The 20,394-nt window shown below is 46.8% G+C and overlaps 1 protein-coding gene across 4 annotated transcripts in view; it reads left to right on the top strand.

The window, feature by feature from the left end:
* map2k5 (mitogen-activated protein kinase kinase 5) overlaps positions 1-20,394 on the top strand; it is a 59,150-nt gene that overhangs the window by 28,466 nt on the left and 10,290 nt on the right. For 2 of the 4 annotated variants that reach the window (XM_076287261.1, XM_076287259.1), the window contains 4 exons: positions 4,798-4,824; positions 5,270-5,293; positions 12,076-12,137; positions 14,027-14,072. In XM_076287261.1, coding sequence (XP_076143376.1) covers positions 4,798-4,824; positions 5,270-5,293; positions 12,076-12,137; positions 14,027-14,072 — 159 coding nt within the window. Of the gene's footprint in view, positions 1-4,797; positions 4,825-5,260; positions 5,294-12,075; positions 12,138-14,026; positions 14,073-20,394 lie in introns of all 4 variants that reach the window. The other 2 variants (XM_076287260.1, XM_076287257.1) reach the window with 1 other exon arrangement.

Below are 20,394 nucleotides of genomic sequence, written 5' to 3'. Positions count from 1 at the left end.
CGAGGGAACATTTGGATAATATGTTTTCTAAATGGTAATAATTGGTTGTAATGGGCCTTCAGGGAGCTTCACATTAATGTATGTCAGCAAGACCATTGATGCCTTGAGAGTGTAATTTTGTGCACAATTAATCATTTTCATGGGGATTGTATTTTAATGCCTTGTCTTTAGACATGGTCCTAAGATGAGTAGAATGTCTATTGTTTAAGTATGGAAAACTGTCCTTGTCCTTCCTATGGTTGTAAGTGTGTGTGTGTGTGTGTGTGTGTGTGTGTGTGTGTGTTTGGGATTGTTTGCTTGATAGAGGGGAACACACTACCCTTTGTGTGTGTGTGCACGTGTGTGTGTGTGAGGGTGGTGGTGGGGGGGGGGGTGAGGGGCGAGGGGGACAGCCTGGGGCATGTCTCATTTCAAAGTGCTTTCACTCTCTCCGCTCCTGCAACTGCTATTAACGCTGCCATTATCATGCTAATCCAGCATGTGTTATTACATAAACTAATGTATTCGCTCTCCTCTCCTCTCCTCTCCGAACGCAGGCCTGCCTGCGCACAAACATTGAATAATAACACAAGAGACATGGGCGCTCCATCGCTGCTCTTGTATGATCTAGATATCACTAGACGTTCTCCATCTTTATCCCGGTGTTGTTTGGAAATGTGCTTGTGGTGCTCAGGGCCATTTTGGTCATGTAATGTAATATTTATTATGATCCTTTAATTATGACCTTTTCACTGGACAAGGGCTTGTAATTAACAGAGATATCCCACTTGGAGCAAATCAAAAATGATACAGATAATTCCTGTTTTTCAGCACAGCTCAGTTCAGTTTAGTTCGCAACCAGAGAAGAAGTGCAGGGAAGCAACATTGAAGGAACCCCAGGCCTGTTTCTAACCCGTTGTACAGGTGCATCTCAAAAAATTCGAATATAGTGGAAAAGTCCACTGCCCTGCCCAGACTGAGAGATTAAAGGTTCAAGAAACCATTGCTGGTATTTTAATTTGGTTAGCTCTTTAGGGCTCTTCTCAGGTCGACATTTCTGTATTATAAATTCTTTATATTATATTTATATTTTTGGTTTCCATGAGGTGTAAACTTTAATCATCTGAAAGATCATATGGACATTTTACTTTTTGAAATTAATTACTTTTCCATAATATTCAAATTATTTGAGATGCACCTGTATACTAACTGAGCCGTACTTCCTGATTGACGCACCAAGGAAAACATGAATGGGGCCTTGCAGAAAGGGTAGAGGAACATTAGAGTACAACAGTACAAACAGCTGTGCGTTATTTGTAGCTGTTGTAGCGGCATGTTATATTTGTCTTCTGGTGAGGAGTAAAATGGTCAGTAAGAGTGTTTCTTCTCCATACACAGCCTTCAGATGATGTCCAGTTAGGGTATAGCCCCTGTGCATTCAACGGAGGATGTCATGTTAGCGTATAGCCCCTGTGCTTGCAGCAGCAGATATGTCCTGTTAGGGTATCGCCCCTGTGTATGCAGCAGATGATGTCATGTTAGGGTATCGCTCCTGTGCATGCAGCAGATATGTCCTGTTAGGGTATCGCCCCTGTGCATGCAGCAGATATGTCCTGTTAGGGTATCGCCCCTGTGTATGCAGCAGATGATGTCATGTTAGGGTATTGCTCCTGTGTATGCAGCAGATGATGTGATGTTAGGGTATCGCCCCTGTGCATGCAGCAGATATGTCCTGTTAGGGTATCGCCCCTGTGCATGCAGCAGATATGTCCTGTTAGGGTATCGCCCCTGTGTATGCAGCAGATGATGTCATGTTAGGGGGTGTTCTGGCCTAATGGCTTCAGGATTGTAGCTTTTCACCAAGATCTCAAACAGTGGAAGTGGTAATTCCCCAGTTATGTATTTTAGAGTGGGGACCAGCAGCGCTTTGTGAGCATTTTGATGTGTGATCAGTGATTTGCCCTCAAATGACCGGAAGTGGGAGAAAATGAGAAACTTCTCTCCCTCTGTCTCTCATTCTTTCTCTCTCTCTCTTCTTGGCAAATAGAGCCACAGGCACTGTGCTGGAGCGTTGCATGTTTTCACACCCCATTAATTTATTGCCTCCCCCCCCCCCTCTCTCCCAGTCTGTCTGTTTCTCTTTCTCTCTCTCTTTCCCTCTCTGCCCTGCCTTGCATCTTTAATTTTCATTTGGTGGCTGGAGAGGGAAGGGAGACTCCCTGCTGCTGCGGTGATTTCCATCTCGTTGTTAATTTTCCCTGCTCCATATGGCGCTGCAGACAGTTCACCTGCGGGCTGAGCCCAACGAAGCCGGAGCGCGCCACAGCCAGTGCACGAGCACGCATACGCGTCCATGGCGCCGAAACGGTCATTTACGTAGTCTAGCGCATCTGTCCGCAGCCTGCCCCCACATCAGGCCAGCCGCTAAGATAACGCCATGCCACGCCATTCCACACAAGCGCTGCCTCGGTAAAATGACGCACCACACGCAACTAAGATTACTTCAAATCTAGTGTCAGTTTGTTTAGACAGCACGTGAGGGTGGGTGCAGGGGGCTTTGAAGGGCATCGGAGGCATAGCAGAGTGGGTAGCCAGAGGGGGCAAGGGGCTGTCAGGAGCCCCAACAAAGAGGCCCCATGCTTGGGCTGGCGTCATAGCCAGGCCCTTGTTCAGCCCCACGAGTCAGTTAGGTTGAGCCAGCGATCCAGAGTGCTGGGTTTTTCATCCACGCCTTGCCATTGATTATAAAAAGGCTCTTTTAATTCAGTCTCACCCCATGTTGTGATTAATTTGCATTCTTTGTCAGGAGCTAATGGAGTTTTTTTGTCATCGTTGTTGTTGTTTCAGATTTTTTTTTTTTTTCAATGGCTCGCTCTGAAAATCTTTGAAGACACCAGACTTGATGTGATGTGTATACAGCCGCCAGGCAGCGAATCGCTTCCTGATTGATTTGTTCCCTTTGTGCATTCTGACTGTGTTCGTTTTATTTGGCTGTGTTTTTTCATCATTGTTTCCCTTCACTAGTTTAAATAGATTACAGTTTGATGTGCTCAATATGTTTTATACAAACATTTCCATTTATTTTGGAGCTGCTGTTTTCTGAAGCCCTCCAGACACAGATCCAAAAGTAATCCAAGTTCCTCTGAGTGAGATCTGTTTATCTGATTGATGCAACATCCGATGCAAAGCATAACACTCATTGAGTGGGCCTAATATGAACATAAAAGAATTACATTGTTTTCATAAAAGCCAAACATCATGTTTGATATTCGAATGGGTCCTCCTGAAGCCCTGTCCCCAAAGTCCTTTTAGGCAAGTCCTTCCACTCGGCGGCCATATTGTAACGCTTTTTGGGCACTTATCGGGCATCTATTTCGGGCAGAACTGCATGTGCGCAAGGTTTTACGAATCATGACACCAATCTCGCTCCAGCTACGAGATCACAACACATGATTGGCACGATGTATTCACATGTCAACTTTTGGCAGCGGAAGGGGCAAAATATGTGTAGATGACTGCCATGTTTGTGTTACGATCTAACCCCATGCATTTCTATGGGAGATTCTTTGAGTGCTGTGTCTCCTCATTAGAAAGTCTCTGCTGTCCCTCAGCCAATAGAACAGGGTCAGTGGAATCACCTCTGCAGTTAAAATGATCTATAGAAATGCTAGACTGAAAATGTACATGGAATACAATCTGATCATAGAGATTCTTTTCAGCCATCACATGTCAAGGGTATTTTCCATTTGTAAACAGCTTTAAAAACAGCTTCATTGGGGCAGCCGTGGCCCACTGGTTAGCACTCTGGACTTGTAACCGGAGGGTTGCCGGTTCGAGCCCCGACCAGTGGGCTGCGGCTGAAGTGCCCTTGAGCAAGGCACCTAACCCCTCACTGCTCCCCGAGCGCCGCCATTGTAGCAGGCAGCTCACTGCGCCGGGATTAGTGTGTGCTTCACCTCACTGTGTGTTCACTGTGTGCTGTTTGTGTTTCACTAATTCACTGATTGGGTTAAATGCAGAGACCAAATTTCCCTCACGGGATCAAAAAAGTATATATACTTATACTGCTCCTGCTTGACCTGTCTATTCTGGCAGTTTTTACTCTTTTTCATTCCTTTATTTCATTTACAAACTTAGTTAACAAAGAAATGAGCATTGGCACAGGCAAGGTGCCAGACAAAAAAAAAAAAAACGTAATACTGTGCCCAACAAAATAACTGGCCACCCTGGGGTTCTTTTAGTGTGCCTACATTCTGTTCCATCACAGAATCCTATTTTCTACATTTAAGGACTGCAATTCAATCAGCAAAGCATCGAAATAGGCACAACAAAAAAAGTGTGATGCCTTGGTGTTCTAGTCATCGGCAGTCCTATCCGTGAGACACATCCAAGTCCGCGTGGCTTTCCCCCCTCCACTCGGCCGCACGAGCCAAAGGGGATGAAGGAAGAAGACGAGCGCGTTTGAAATTAATGCCCTCGCCTCCCTTCCTTGCGCTCTCTCCACACTAAATGAGTAGCGGGCTATTAACACTTGTGTATTTTCATTATGTAAATGACGTGAACACATGCTCACAAATTGCCACCAGGGTTGCCATAATTTCCCCTTAGTGATCGTAATGTGTCCAAGTGAGTCATTTTGATTATGACATGCTAATTACATATTGCCTCCACTCTCATCCCCTCTCTCTCGGCTCTGGCAACCCTCGTTTTATCACTCCGTATCTCTCTTTTTTTAATCTGTTCATCTGTCTATTGATCTGTCTATCCGATCCTATGTGTATCTTACACTCACTTTTCTTTTCTCCCCCTGCCTTTCAGATTCAGAAGAACCAGGGCTCCCTGATGGTGAGTGTCTTTATGACCTTACAGAGAGGGGAGAGATGGGAGTAATTCCTTGCCTTTGCCCCAAACAGCAGCCGTACGCTCCCTCGCTTGGATGCCCTGTTCTAAGCTTCCTCCAAATTGCGTTTTTGCTATAAAATAATACACCAGCTTCCTTAACTGCTGCCATTAGATTAAGTGCCGTTAGAAATAAAGAACATTCAAGACACAATGGATTCTCCCAGGATTTTGCCCCTGCTTTTTGGGGCGTGTTTGATTAATCTCAATTGCTACCTTTTTATTGCATTAATGATTTTGTTGCCGGAGCACTGTAAGAAAATTGTGTGTTGTCTAATGTTTTTTCCCCCTCATTCTCTCTCCCCCTCTCTCTCTCTCCTTCTCTCTCCCTGTTGGTCTCTCTCTCTCTCTCTCTTTCTACTTCCTGCCTTCCTCATTCTAGCCTCTCCAGTTATTGCAGTGCATTGTTGATGAGGTGAGTCGGCTGCTTATGTGCTTTCGCTCCTAAAGTCATTCCTAATGGAGTGGAAAGCTTATATTTTGTTTCCTAATGAAGCAGGGTGCTGGAGCGGCTCGGCCCGTGCAGCCCCACCCGGCCTTCCCATAACCGCCCTGGGCACCCGAGATCAGAGCAGGTCTCGCTAGAACCACAGAGCTGGCCTCGCTAGAACCACAGCAGAGCCGCCCACAGCATTGGCTAGCGTACACAGGCCACAGTATTAACATCTCAGCAGAGATCTAGAACAGAGAACTACTGTAGTACTTGTACACAATAGAATAATAAACAGCCGTTTAGAGTTGGTTAGAGTTGGTTTGGATCCCTTAAGAATGTTATGTTGCTAGAACACAGGGCCTAAAGGTTACAACATGGCCTAATTACCAGGCCTAAACACAAGAGTCCATGACTGACAATAACTGAAGACTGACTGGTTGCTTATTTGTGTGTTTATTTACTTTTTTATCTAACCAGGATGTTCCTTAGGATTAGAATCTCTGTTTCGAGGAAGACTTGCCACAGACTGGACTACAGTACAGAAACTGAGAACTAGAACTTAACACATTAACAGAACAATAGAGCACCATGTTAGAACCAGGACGCTTATGAAGAATGTTTTGTTGTTGGGAAATGCTGCACCACACACAAACTGAAAGGCTTGAGCAAGGCAAGCCTCGAACACATCAAGCTGTTAATGCCTGCCAGGCATCAGTAAAGAAGTGTGATAAACATGTGTGGTATATACACTGGCAGTCAAACACCAGTAATGTGTGCTTGTAATTGAAATAAAAAAAAGATATAGAATTCCTTTAACAAAGCAGTTCTGAGTCAAAGAGAATGGGCACTTTCATTTTGGATTTCAGTGCAGTATCTCACACACACACACACACACACACACTCACACTCACACTCACACCAGAGGTAATGTAGCATGACCAGGCCGTGCAGCAGAGGGGCTAAGGCCACTCTGTGTGTAGCATTAACCTTGACCTCACGGATCCACCGCAACGTGTTCCCAAAACCTTGACACACTTTCCGACCTGGATACGCAGAGCACTTAACACAGACCAGGGTCAGGGACAGTTAGGACGGCATTTTACTCTCCTGCCTCCCCATCCACAACTTCAGCTGCACCACTGACCTCTGCAGTGTGTGTGTGTGCGTTCTGTGTTTAGTGTTTGTTTAATGTCATGTAGGTTCTAGTTCATTTACAGAAAGGAACCGTTTAAATGTGTGTGACACATTTACTTACTCACAAGTCTCTCAATGTTCTTGTGTGTGGCTCGGCTCCCGGAGTGTCTGAGTGGAAACTGCTGAAAGTAGGCCATCGCACATTTTTATACGCTGCTAATTAAACTCTAAATCTTGCCGCAATTTAAGCGAGAATTTAGGGGAGCGTGTCTCGCAGTGTTTAACCGTGGTTGAGCAAAATGATTACTTGTGTAACTGTTTGATTCAATGTGCTCTTTACTCCTGCGCGTATAATTACAAAGTCATTTTCATTAATGACTGACGAGTGTGTGTCTCTGCTGGGGTGTGAGTGTGTGTGTGTGTGCATGCATGCTTATGTGTGTGTGTGTGTGTGTGTGTTTGTGTGCTAGCAGAGATGTCAGTGGGACCTTCTCTCCTCTCCTTTCTGCCTGAACTACTTGCTGACGACGTGCTAATAACAAAATGCCAAGAGAGGACGAGGACTGTGTGTGTGTATGTGTGTGTGTGTGCGTGTGTGTGTGTGTGTGTGTGTGTGTGTGTGTGTGGAGGAGCAGCTAGCATAGCCACACATTAAACATACTGAACTTGTCCCTTCCTGTATAGATTGTAATTAATAATTAAGCGCTTGCAGTTGTAATAGGTTGACCTCTCTGACCTGTTCATTACTCATGCGGCATAGGCATCACTCAAACTGTTTTCCCTCCGTCGCCCTTGCACTGACTAAACCGCTCTGCCGCCGCCCATCCCGCGCCGCCTCCGCCTGCCCTCCTCCCCAAGGCGAGAGCTCGCCGGACGGTCGCCACCTACATTCCATCTGACCAAGGGCTTAGGAGACGCTTGCGCTAAATTAAAACTTTCAGGGTTGGAGAGAGAGAGAGAGAGAGGGAGAGAGGAAGGAGAGAGGAAGGAGAGAGGAAGAGAGCGACGCTGGGTAATCCAGTTCAGCTGATCTGAGAGCAAGAGAAAGAGGGAATGGAAAGAAGAGGAGAAAGAGAGAGAGAGAGAGAGAGAGAGAGACAGCGAGAGAGAGAAAAAGAGTGAGGGGTGGAGCTGGAGTGTGCTGGAGGTGGCTGGAACAGCGTGCGGACAGAGAGGTCTCCTGGGTCTTAGAGAAAGGAGGCGAGACGGCAGGAGAGAGGAGAGGAGAGGAGAGTCATCTCCGAGGTCGCGGCAGGTTTGAGTGGGAGAACATGAAGTTAATTAAACAGCTCCTTCAACATCAAACACTCTGCACACATATATTTTTTTTTTGCAACATAAGCAAATGACGTTTGGAGCGCGGTGCGATTATGTGTGGTTGCATTTCTGATCTCTCAGACTTGTCATTGCGCTATGTGCAGGGTGGAATTCGAGGTGCTGAGTGACCGATGTTCTTGTGACATTTGAATGTGGCTGCATGCGGTCGGCTGAGGTCTTTTTTATTATTATTATTACTGAAGCCGCCATTAATATTGGTGTGAGGGGAAGGGGTTGCCATGGGACTGCAGGGATAAATAAACAGTTGGCAGAGCGGTCACCAGGGTGAAGTGACGAATGAAGAGGTGTGTGTGACTGTGTGTATATTCAGAGACACACACAGATAGGCATACACAGGTGAGGGCCACACAACTGGTTCTGTCTTTGTCCTCTGCTACCTTGATAGTTTCTGTGTGTCTGTGTGTGTGCCTCCCTGTCTCCCTTTTCAATGTCTTTAGTTCTCTGCATTTCCCTTTCCTCTCTACTCATCCTCTCTCCTCTCCTCTCTTTTCTCCCTCTCCTTTCCTCTCCCCTTTGCTCCTCTCTCCTCTTTCTCTATTCTCTTCTCTTTTCCTCCCTGTCCTCCCTCTTCTCTCCTCTCCCTCCCTCTCGCCTCTCTTTTCTCTCTCCTGTCTTTCCTCTCCTCTTTCCTGTCCTTACTCTCTCCTCTTCTCTCTTAACCTCCCTCTGTCCTCTTCTCCTCTTCTTCTCTTCTCTCCTCCCTCTCTCCTCTCCTTTCCACTCCTCTCCTCCCTTCTCTTTTCCTCTCCTCTCTTTTCCACTCCTCCCTTTCTCCTCTCCTCCCTCTCTCCTCTCCTCCCTTCTCTCTGTCCCTGCTCTGTGTTTGTGTGTGTGTACTTGTTGAGGAACAGACACACACTAATAAGCCCTGCTCCTTCATTTCCACCGCTGTAATTACGGATCTCATTTTGCCTGATAATTGGTGGCTGGCAATTACATGTATATTTACTGCTTGTATTGTTTGGGCACAAGGAAGAGGGAGAACGCGGGCGTGGGCCCTGGGTTTGTGTGGGGGGCCTGTAGTGTCTGGTAATGACCGCCCCGCACGCATAATGCTACTGCGCTTTCATCATGGGCTGCAACATGGCTCTTGCTCAGGATACATCAAAGCAAAGCTCTCCACCCTCACCACACACACACACACTCTTACACTCACACACCTTTCCACCGATTGCTCTGGTGTTGTAATGAATGCATGCATGTGTGCCTGTTATGTGAGCTGGTTGCAAGCAAATTGTACAGTTTGTGTTCTCTCTCCAACCATGGCTGACACACACACACACACTCACACACACACACACACGCTCAGGCCTTTCACAGTGCTGCAGGGTTGGCTGATATAATGGAATATCATTCATTTGAGCAGCCAGGGCCCACTGGACATGCAGCCAGATTAGGTTGGTCGGTGGAGTCTGTGTTGTTGATTTAAATAGGTGTATGTAGCGGTGGGGCTTGTGTTGTTGATTTAAATAGATGTATGCAGCAGTGGGGCCTGTGTTGTTGATTTAAATAGGTGCATGGATCATGCTTCATGGGGGGCAGAGCTGGATGGGCAAGGGAACTGGAGTAGGGGAGGGGGGTGCAGAGCTGACTGCACACGAGAGGGAGAAGAGGAAGCTGCCTTAAGGTATTTATATGGCAAATGGGAGCAAGTGAAGGGTTCAGGCTGTTGTTAAGTGTCCCCACCCCCCCACCCCCCCCCCCCCAACTCTTGTTATTTTTGCCATCAGCCTGAGTCTGTGTATTGTTGGCTTTAATTAGATGGTGGTAGAGACCGGCTTCAGGAGCTTGATTTCATTACGTCTGCCTGCTGTGTAGAAATTGAGCCGTACGCCTTCCTGGCCTCATCACGCCTGACTGGGCCCCCCAATTGCCAAACGGCTTTTTGCTTTATTTTCCCTTAAAGATGATATGAGCTGCACTGGTCCACCATAGACCTCCTTAGGTTGGTTTAATCAAGTGTGTTTCCTCATGTACCATAGACCTGGTGGTTTGGTCACTAATGTCTCTGTATGTACCATAGAGTTGCGTAGGGTGATTTGTTCTGTATTTACCATAGAGTTGCGTAGGGTGATTTGTTCCGTATTTACCGTAGAGTGGCGTAGAGTGATTTGTTCCGTATTTACCATAGAGATGCTTAGGGTGATTTGTTTTATATGTACCATAGAGCTGCGTAGGGTGATTTGTTCCATACGTCCCATAGAGCTGACGGTGGCATGATCATTAGTGTGTACTTGTGTATTGTGAGGTGAGGGCGGGGTTGATGACATGGAGATGGAGAGGCGGACCTGTTGATTGGTCGGAGTCCCTCCCTCTGGGGTGATTAAGAGAGGGCGGGGTTTGGGGTGTGTGTCCTGGCCCTCTCATGCGCAGTTGTTCAACACGTCACGGCTCACAGCCCCTGAAAAACAGTCACACACACACATGCACGCACGCACGCACGCACACACACACACACACACACACTCACACTCACATACACACTCAGGGCCCTCTTTTAAATGCTGGGCAAAGTGCAAAGTCTAATTACAGCTAATTTAAGAACTATGTAAACTCTATTTACTTATTCAACACCATAAGCAAGATCCTGAGCACAAAACCCACATGGATTTAATTCATGCACAAGACAGAGTGATCTGTGGATCTTTATGACTTATTCCTACTGTTATCTGAATTGTTTGGTCGGCATAGCCATTCTGCTGTAGACATGCTCATCTGTATCCCCTATTTTGATGTCTGCCTGTCTGTCTGTATGTAAGTCTGTCTGTCTGTCTCTGTCCCATTCCCGTACCTGCTGGCCAGCAGTGCCAGTGTGTCTTCTTCTCTGTCTTTGTCCTCACGTAGCAACAGTAAGCCCTGCCCGCTCCCTCTCCCTCACCTCATGGCATCAGGCTCCCTGCTCACCTAATACAAAGAGTGGGTTCAGGTGTTCCCAGAAAGAGTCTTATGTCCTCACACGCATATGGGCAGACTTTGCCAACAAGGTCAAATGTTCTCTGTAGACATTTTTTTTAAGGACAGTCTGGACTAATTAGATTTACCCCTCCACTGTGATAAAAGATAGATGACTGTGATGCGTTTCTGAAGGTTTTTTAGTCATTGTTGTTTTTTCAGTCATTGTTGTAGAGTGAGAGTATGTAACAGACTTGGGGCCTTATCTTACACCTGGCGGTAAGCGCGACGCAAGGTTTATTTTTATCTTACACTCAATAAAGGGATGAATTTTGCCATGCACTCCACTTTTATTTAACCTTGCGCCCAGGAGTGTAGCAATTAACGACAAGGTGTGGTCTGGCGCATGATTCAAAAATCGCTATCTTACACCCTCTAAAAATTATTACGCCACTGACCAAGAAAAACCTGGTCTATAGCGAAAGGCGCATACAGTATGAAGCACAGCTGAAGACGCACTGTCACGAGATGTAAGCAGCCCTTAGCAACCAGTCCCAAACAACTCCTCTGCAGGATAAATATCATTAGGATTTGTATTCAGTCATTCGAACATTATTGGGGTAAGTGTTGTTTTTTTCAGGCTATGTTTTTGATGGTAACCCCTTATCAGTCAATAGTAAAAGTAAATAACTGTGTAGAACTGTTTTGTTGTTGACTATGAGTCCACAGTGAAGTTAATTTCACTTATAATAAGTGTTAATGTGTTAATTTAACTTATATTTATAATAATAGGCAAGTGCAGATGCATGTAGGCTATACTCTGCTAGTCACAAACAGGTTTTAGGAAAGCAAGGTTTAGTGGAATCCCTCTGTTCCATACACGAACATCTCACATGCAAACATCGGAATTAAGGTTTAGTGGAATCCCTCTGTTCCATACACGGACATTTCACATGCAAACATCAGAATTAAGGTTTAGTGGAATCCCTCTGTTCCATACACGGACATCTCACATTCCTTCAAATGCGCCGCTGACTATCAAAATACCGATGTGCTGTTTGAAGTTGCACTGCTTGCTGCTTGCTGAAATGACAGATGTCACTCTCACTGGTTTAAAGGATGTTATGCCCAAAATACACCCATGACTGATTAAGAAACAGAAGAACAACCCTTTTGAACAACGTGCCCGACGTGGACTGGACGCGCCCTTAACCTTTGCGCCTCTGATCATCTGTTTCTGATCGCCAAGATAGGGCCCTTGAAGTATGATGGTTATTGTTGTTTCCATTAAGCTATTTTAGAAAAGTGAAACTGTTCTCGTCCTCTCCTTATTTCCCTCTCTCTGGTTCACCATGTCTGCCTGGTTAATGTCTTGTATTGTTGTTATTTCTGTCTTCCAGGACCCTCCTGTGCTTCCAATGGGGCATTTCAGTGAGAAGTTCATCCACTTCATAACACAATGGTAATCTCTCCACATGTCCCCTGTTGTAAATCTCACTGAACCGATCAAACAAGTGGGCCCAGCTTTCTGAGGGCTGTTTTTTTCTTCCATTGGCGCCATCATTATTATTTTGCTGTGCATTGCTAATGAAGGCCACGTCCTGAGGCACACCTGAGTCCTCAGTAGACATTTGAATGAATCTAGACAACGTTGACTACTTCAAACATCCTCAAGAAAGAGCCTTTCTTTTCCCCCTCATTGTCACAAATGTTCACCTCATTGCTCATTGTCACAAGAGAGGAGCCAAACACCCCCCACCCCACACACACACACACACACACACACACACACACACACACACACACACACAATCAGAGGGCATGGGACTGAGCATGCACCTGTTTGCTGGTGGATCTCATTAACACTGTCGCTGAGACTGGAGGTTGTTTAAAAGCGTCCGGCGCCAGAGCTGCCGGTGGGGTGGTGTCGGCGCTGCGCCGCGCCGCGGCTGGACTAATGGCACGGAGAGGTAATGGACGGCCGCGAGTCTCTTTAGCAAGGACGGGACGCCACATTAGCCCGCCGGGGCTCCGCACACATAATTGGACTCTGATTGGTGTGGGCTTTTTATTAGTATTATTATGATCCCTCTGCAGAGCCGGATGCAGAGGAAAATATTTACATTATCCCTGGTCTTCTGACCTACACTCCAAACACACACACACACACACACACACACACATAGATTTAAACAAACATGCCAAAGCCCTCTGTGAACCATGACTAGAGTCAAATCCCCTTTGCAAACACTGAAGTACTGTTAACCCACCCCCCCCAACACACACACAAACACATACACACACGCACACTCATAAACACCCCCACTGGACCTGTAGGTTCCATGGCAACAGCCAGATGTGTTTGGTTGGTATGGAGCAGCTGTTGTTTGCTCAGCCTCTGTTTGTATTTACACAAACAGGTCACCTGGTGCGCGAGGAGATGCCAGCCTCGCCACCGCACCCGCCTCCCGTCACCCCCCCTCGGTGCCTATTATTAGCCAGGGCCTCGGCACGCGCCATTCATCACGCCACCAAGCCCGCACCTCCAAACGCTGCCCACCTCACCCCCCGCCTTCGCCTGGCCAGCACTAATCCCTCACATCCCTTATCTAGGTCGCTGTGACGGATTCGCCCTAGCCCAGGTCACCTGTGCCAAGGAGAACCCATCTTACTTACACCTGCTCTGATAATTAGCCAACGCTTTCTTTGCGGCTCTCTGGCCCTCAAGACGTGTCTCCGTGATGGTGGTCAAAGCAATGAGAGTGATGAAGATGTCGACGAGGCTGCCGACATGCTGTGATATTAACAGCAGTTTGTTTAGGTAGGCTATCAATCGCCAGCATCGCATCAATTCAGATAGACCAATAGGGCTCTTAGTCTGGTCTCATCATCAGACAAACAGTCTCGCATGGGGCCTCAGCTTGCAATTTCACTCGCAACGCTTCCCAACTTCAAAATATTTTCAAGGAAAATCACGTGTGAAGGTCAGTGTTCCATCAGAGCGGACAATACCAGCCTCGCCACGGACAGAGCGGACAATAAGGCCCAGCCCACCCATTTAAATCTGCTTAATTCATCTCCAGAGGGGACGAGACAAGAAGGAAATGCTGAACACCAAGGATATTCAGAGATTAAAATGTCCCCACACGTGAAGACTTTTTACTCTCGTGCTATACTGGCAAGTCAAGGTCGCCCCCCTTCCATAAACTGCCTTTTCTGTACTAAAAAAATCTTTTGAGGCCCCTTTGTAGTCCTCTCCTTTGAATGTTCTCTGAAGTGTAAATTAATTGGACGGGATCTGAATTGAAGCTGAGTTGTGTTAACTTGCAGTTTATAATTGTGTCTCCACAGTATGAAGAAGCTTCCCAAAGAGCGCCCGCCACCAAACAATTTAATGGTGAGTGTGCCTTACCTCGTCAGTGGATTGGGAATCGGCTGAGGATATTTACACATAGGAACACTGATGTCCACATAGTGGACTCCAACATTTATACTGAATCATTTCAGACATGTGAACCCTATGAGTGACAACAACTCCCTATTTGTCTGTCAACAGTAGTCAGCTTAAGATCACAGATATAACTGTAACTTCTCTCACTCAGAGGTGATTAAGGGAATTGAACTTCCCACCATTTAGCTCCTTGTTATAATTGCTGTAGAAAATCGGCCACATTCATTTTCTTTTCATTTTTTTTTTCTGTCTTGTAAAATCTGTCGCTGCCACAAGCTCTCGCTCACAGGGGTGACATGAACAAGGAGAAGTAGCTAATCAGTTATTTTAGAAATTAATTACTTGAAATGGTGGCCCAGAGCTCTCCGTAACTACTGAAGTGCCTCTGAGTCTTTCTGAGCACTGTGTACTGTGTCAGGGGCGACGGGGCTGAGAAGTTGGGTTTTATCCATGAGAACTTTTCTAGTTAATCAAGGGCCTGTAGCGTACTGAGTCATCTGGGCCATTAGTGTCACATCTACGCCCACTATGGACGTGAGGCATACAGCTTTCTGGTTGTGCAGTGTTTGTGTGGTATCCGTAATGTTTGTGTGGCATCCATAGTGTTTGTGTGGTATCTGTAATGTTTGTGTGGTATCCGTAATGTTTGTGTGTTATCTGTAATGTTTGTGTGGTATCCGTAATGTTTGTATGGCATCCATAGTCTTTGTGTGATATTTCCCAAGCAGATTGAAGGATCTTTATCAAACCTGACATGCTTACTCACTGTAAGGATTGGATGTACTGATTTGGTTCTCAGGGTCACAGGGATGAAGGTCAAGGTTGCCTGGGGTCCTGCATTAAACATTGCTGAAGCACACCATTTACGTAATGTCTCCGGCACATTTCCAAGGGTTCTGACCAAAATTCAAGTTGCTCATCATTAACACTAGGCCTGCATGATCAGCTACTTAAGGGGATGGGGTTATAGATCAAGGTCAATTCTGTCCAGTGCATACAAGGTTACGGCAGACGGGCCATACCAGTTGACAATTTCCATCAAGTTAATACTCATTTCTATATAGTGAAGAAGAAAAATGGCTTCCAGAGTTTCACGCCAAGAGGACTCTTGTAAAAGAGATATGTAAGGCTGAGGGTTTGGGGTGGGCTGTGTTCTTTTTTTGTCCATTTCGGTTTGCCATAAAGACAGAACAAACTGAACTCACCATAAGATGAGTTAAAAGCTGACTCGGGCTGCTCTCTTCATCCCACCCCCCTCCCCCCAGCCTCCCACTCTGTTGCCCCCCATGTGTGAATCTGATGGAAATCTCAGATCTGTGTGTGTGACCCGTGGTCACAGTCAATTTGCACTTCACGGCTTTAAAAGCTGTTGGCACAGTGCTGGCCGGCCCGTGGGCACCGGATGGAGCCGCCAAGTCCACTGAGAGTGGAGTGAGAACACTGAGACGGCCATGTTCTCTCCTCCCCTCCGCCCCCACTGAGACGGCCATGTTCTCTCTTCCACCTCTCCATAGAGACGGCCATGTTCTGTCCTCCACCTCTCCATAGAGACAGCCATGTTCTGTCCTCCACCTCTCCATAGAGACGGCCATGTTCTGTCCTCCACCTCTCCATAGAGACGGCCATGTTCTGTCCTCCACCTCTCCATAGAGACGGCCATGTTCTGTCCTCAACCTCTCCATAGAGACGGCCATGTTCTGTCCTCCACCTCTCCATAGAGACGGCAATGTTCTGTCCTCCACATCTCCATAGAGACGGCCATGTTCTCTCCTCCCCACCACAGAGACAGCCATGTTCTGTCCTCCACATCTCCATAGAGACGGCCATGTTCTGTCCTCCACCTCTCCATAGAGACGGCCATGTTCTGTCCTCCACATTCCCATAGAGACAGACTCATGGTGCACTGCAACTCAGGGTCAGCTCCTCACTGATGGCTTAAAGCAGGACACACTAACACACGCAGGACGTCCAGACCCCATTTGAGCACTTGCACACACTGGACCCAGATCTAGACTTCTTCAGTACACTGAACCAGAGACGGTTCATCTATCTGTTCTAGAGGATCTTGACCCCATCAATACACTTACAAAGAGGACATCCAGACCTCGTCAGTTATGGTCACCCCGCTGTTGTTCTAAGCCAGAGTCAAAAGATCAGCTGTGCCCAGATGGGATAAGGTGGATAAGGGATGTGAAAGGAATTGCAAAGAGATTGTTGGGATGGAAAGGGAAGGAGAGAGTGAGACCTGAGCCATGGGTATAATACAGCCGATGTTCATGTTGACGCACGGTGTGATAACCTTAATAAAATGAAAGAGGATTTCTTTCATGCGCACATGCCTGTGTCTCATGCACACACTAGTCTGTCATGAGTCATGAGAGCCTATCTGTGTGTGTGTGTATGTGATGTGTATGCATGTGTGTTGCTGAATGCCTATCTCTGTGTGTGTGTGTATGTGATGTGTACGCATGTGTGTCGCTGAATGCCTATCTGTGTGTGTGTATGGGATGTGTATGCATGTGTGTAGCTGAGTGCCTATCTGTGTGTGTGTGTGCGCGTGTGATGTATATGCATGTGTCACTGAATGCCTATCTGTGCGTGTGTGTATGTGATGTGTATGCATGTGTGTGTGTGTGTGTGTGTGTGTGTGTGTGTGTGTGCGCGTGTGATGTATATGCATGTGTCACTGAATGCCTATCTGTGCGTGTGTGTATGTGATGTGTATGCATGTGTGTGTGTGTGTGTGTGTGTGTTTTGCGGATCCCGTGGCGGGCCCGCTTGCCTGGCGGCTGGTGCCGGGGCCGCGGGCCTGATGAGCGTGAGATGAGGTCAGTGCAGCGGAACTGTGCGCCTCCCTGCCTCGGTGGCTGCGTCTGATTGTCTGTGCGCCGCCGCCGCCACCCCCCCCCTCTCTGCATACATATTAACACTCCGCAACACATTTGATCTGTATGGTAATGCCATCACCACAGCAGGAGTTTCAGGCAGCGCCCTGGCTCCACTAATAGTTATTGTCTCTTCGGCGTCACACATACTATACGTATAGCAGTCTGAAAGACAAGCCAGGCATTGAGGTGATTTCGACGTGGCTGTCTCTCCTCCCTTGTCACTTTGGCAGGTGGTTGATGGTGTGGTGTTGTTGATGGCATGGGCTGTCTTCAGGTGGTGCCACCACACCATGGGGATGCCTGCACATTATTGTCAGCACTGCCACCATTTTTATCTGTCCTTTCTTAACTGCAGGTCCCTAGATTACTGTAGGTGTTCTCTCTCTCTCTGTCCATTTGGGAACAGTCCAAACCTATGTTAATGCCAGTCACATTCATGTTCTGTGTGTGTGTATGTGTTGGAACCAGTGTGCTTACTCATCTTGAGCACTGTGTGTGTGTGTGTGTGGTTACTATGTGTGTTTATGTGTGCGTGTGTAGTAATATGTGTGTGTGTGTGTGTGTGTGTGTGTGTGTGGTGAGGGAGCAGCGCTCCAGAGGCGGTGCAGGTCCATGACGGGTGATCATTAACGGCGAGGTATCGTGCAGGAGAGGATCGGCTCAGGCTTAATTGAGCGTGGCTCTGCTAATGTCTCCGAGGCGGTGGCAGACCCACCAAAGTGTGTCCCTCTACTTGTCCAAGACGACAGAGCAATGCATCACATCAGACTATGGCCATGAAGCCTGGTGTGTGTTTGTCTATAAGGACATGGGCACTGTATGTGTGTTTGTGTGTGCTGGTGTGTTTTTGTGTGTGCGTGTGTGTGTGTGTGTGTATGCGTGCGTGCGTGTGTGTGTATGAGTTTTCTCAGTTAATGTACTTAGGCAAACTACTCTATCAGCTTGTCTGTGGAGTGTTGGCCAGGGATTTGGGTTAATGATGCCATCATGTGAAGGCCCACGTTTGATTTAGTGAATTTGACCAAAATACACACACACACTCACACTGACAATGGGGCAGTAAGAAGGTGGTCAAATCCTGCCCACCTTCTGATTTTTAAAGTGTTTATAGTGTGTATGATAGATATGAAACTATTTGTAGTTGTGTGCTGATGTGAAACTGTGCATGTGGTTGCATAATATTTGAAAGACGGCATGCCATTTTGTAAGTGTGGAGACAGAGACAATCTTTGTGGATGTTTGTATCATGGCTGTTTGTATATGAAAGTGAGTGTGTGATTGTTGGTTGATTGACGTGTGTGTGTGTGTGTGTGTGTTTGTGTGTGTGAGTGATTGTTGGTTGATTGACGTGTGTGTGTGTGCATGTGTGTGAGCAGCCGGCCCCCACTCCACTGCCATCCCCTGAGGAGGACTTCATTGTCACACAGCCTTTTAGCACCTTTGTCCTTCTCCTCCCAGCAGACCCCATGCCCAGCTGGGACGCGCACAGACACACACACACACACACACACACACACAACCACCCCTCCCCAGGACAAAAGAGAGACCAGTGTCCTAACGCTGAAGTGCTCAAACACACACACACACACACACACACACGCACACACACGCAAATCGCGCCCCCAATTCTGTCAAGAACCCTCCAAACCCCTAAACGCATCTCCTCCACATCGACATACTTTTTTATTTGAAAGATCAAAATGATATTTTATAAGATGCACAGTTCATGCAGATATTTTACTTGGACTTAAATTTCAGTCTTGTTAGTGGGTTTGATCCAGCAAGCCCACTATTGTTCTTCTTAAGTTTTCTTATTATTATTAGTGGGTTTGATCCAGCAAGCCCACTATTGTTCTTCTTAAGTTTTCTTATTATTAGTGGGTTTGATCCAGCAAGCCCACTATTGTTCTTCTTAAGTTTTCTTATTATTAGTGGGTTTGATCCAGCAAGACCACAGCATGGCTGAAAGCCATGCTGTGGGCTTGCGGAGCAAGCCCACTATTGTTCTTCTTAAGTTTACTTTATTAGTGGGTTTGATCCAGCAAGACCACAGCATGGCTGAAAGCCATGCTGTGGGCTTGCGGAGCAAGCCCACTATTGTTCTTCTTAAGTTTTCTTATTATTTATTATTCCTGTTCACCCACTTTTTGGCCGAACTACTGCTCCTAGACCGTTTGAGCTATCGACGCGGTTCGAACTCCAAAAATTCAGGCCCGAACCGGTGTAACTTGCTTGTTAATTTCGTGTCGCTGGCCCTTGTCGTTTTCGCGGTATTCCCGTTTTTCTGCGTTTTTTGGGCCCATTGAAATGCATGGCGGAATGTTCAGAATTCAAATTTCGATTGTGACATCACAGCTCTAATTGCTTAAGCTTGCACCTGGAAGAGTTCTAAGCCACCTGGCAGAGCTATAATGGGCTGGGCTGGGCTGTCTGTGTATATGAAGGTGTGTGCATGTAACTTTTGACCCGTATGTCCGATTTTCATAAATGAGGTACCGTTGGAATCCTTGGATAAGGCCGAGTTCCATGTCCCTGATCAAACCCACTCTTGCAGTTCCTCGGAACCGCAATTCTAGTTTATTATTCCTTTTCACCCACTTTTTGGCCGAACTACTGCTCCTAGACCGTTTGAGCTATCGACGCGGTTCGAACTCCAAAAATTCAGGCCCGAACCGGTGTAACTTGCTTGTTAATTTCGTGTCGCTGGCCCTTGTCGTTTTCGCGGTATTCCCGTTTTTCTGCGTTTTTTGGGCCCATTGAAATGAATGGCGGAATGTTCAGAATTCAAATTTCGATTGTGACATCACAGCTCTAATTGCTTAAGCTTGCACCTGGAAGAGTTCTAAGCCACCTGGCAGAGCTCTAATGGGCTGGGCTGGGCTGTCTGTGTATATGAAGGTGTGTGCATGTAACTTTTGACCCGTATGTCCGATTTTCATAAATGAGGTACCGTTGGAATCCTTGGATGAGGCCGAGTTCCGTGCCCCAGATCAAACCCACTCTTGCAGTTCCTCGGAACCGCAATTCTAGTTATTATTATATCTTCCTATTCACCCACTTTTTGGCCGAACTACTGCTCCTAGACCGTTTGAGCTATCGACGCAGTTCGAACTCCAAAAATTCAGGCCCGAACCGGTGTAACTTGCTTGTTGCTTTCGTGTCGCTGGCCCTTGTCGTTTTCGCGGTATTCCCGTTTTTCGGCGTTTTTGGGCCCCATTGAAATCAATGGCGGAATGCTGGGGCTTTATGACATCACAGCACCTCATTACTTGCACCTGGTAGAGCTCTGCTGCTAGAGTTGATTACTTGCACCTGGCAGAGTTCTAAGCCATCTGGCAATGTCTAATGGGCTGGGCTGGGCTGTCTGTGTATATGAAGGT

The sequence above is a fragment of the Alosa pseudoharengus genome, unplaced genomic scaffold (assembly GCF_046254945.1).
Source record: "Alosa pseudoharengus isolate Yale_2024_CS ecotype anadromous, Long Island Sound unplaced genomic scaffold, YU_APseudo_1.1 YU_APseudo_1.1_scf_16, whole genome shotgun sequence".
In the NCBI taxonomy this organism is placed as follows: Eukaryota; Metazoa; Chordata; class Actinopteri; order Clupeiformes; family Clupeidae; genus Alosa; species Alosa pseudoharengus.
Note: the sequence above shows the minus strand (reverse complement) of the source record. Positions and strands in the feature narration are given on the sequence as shown.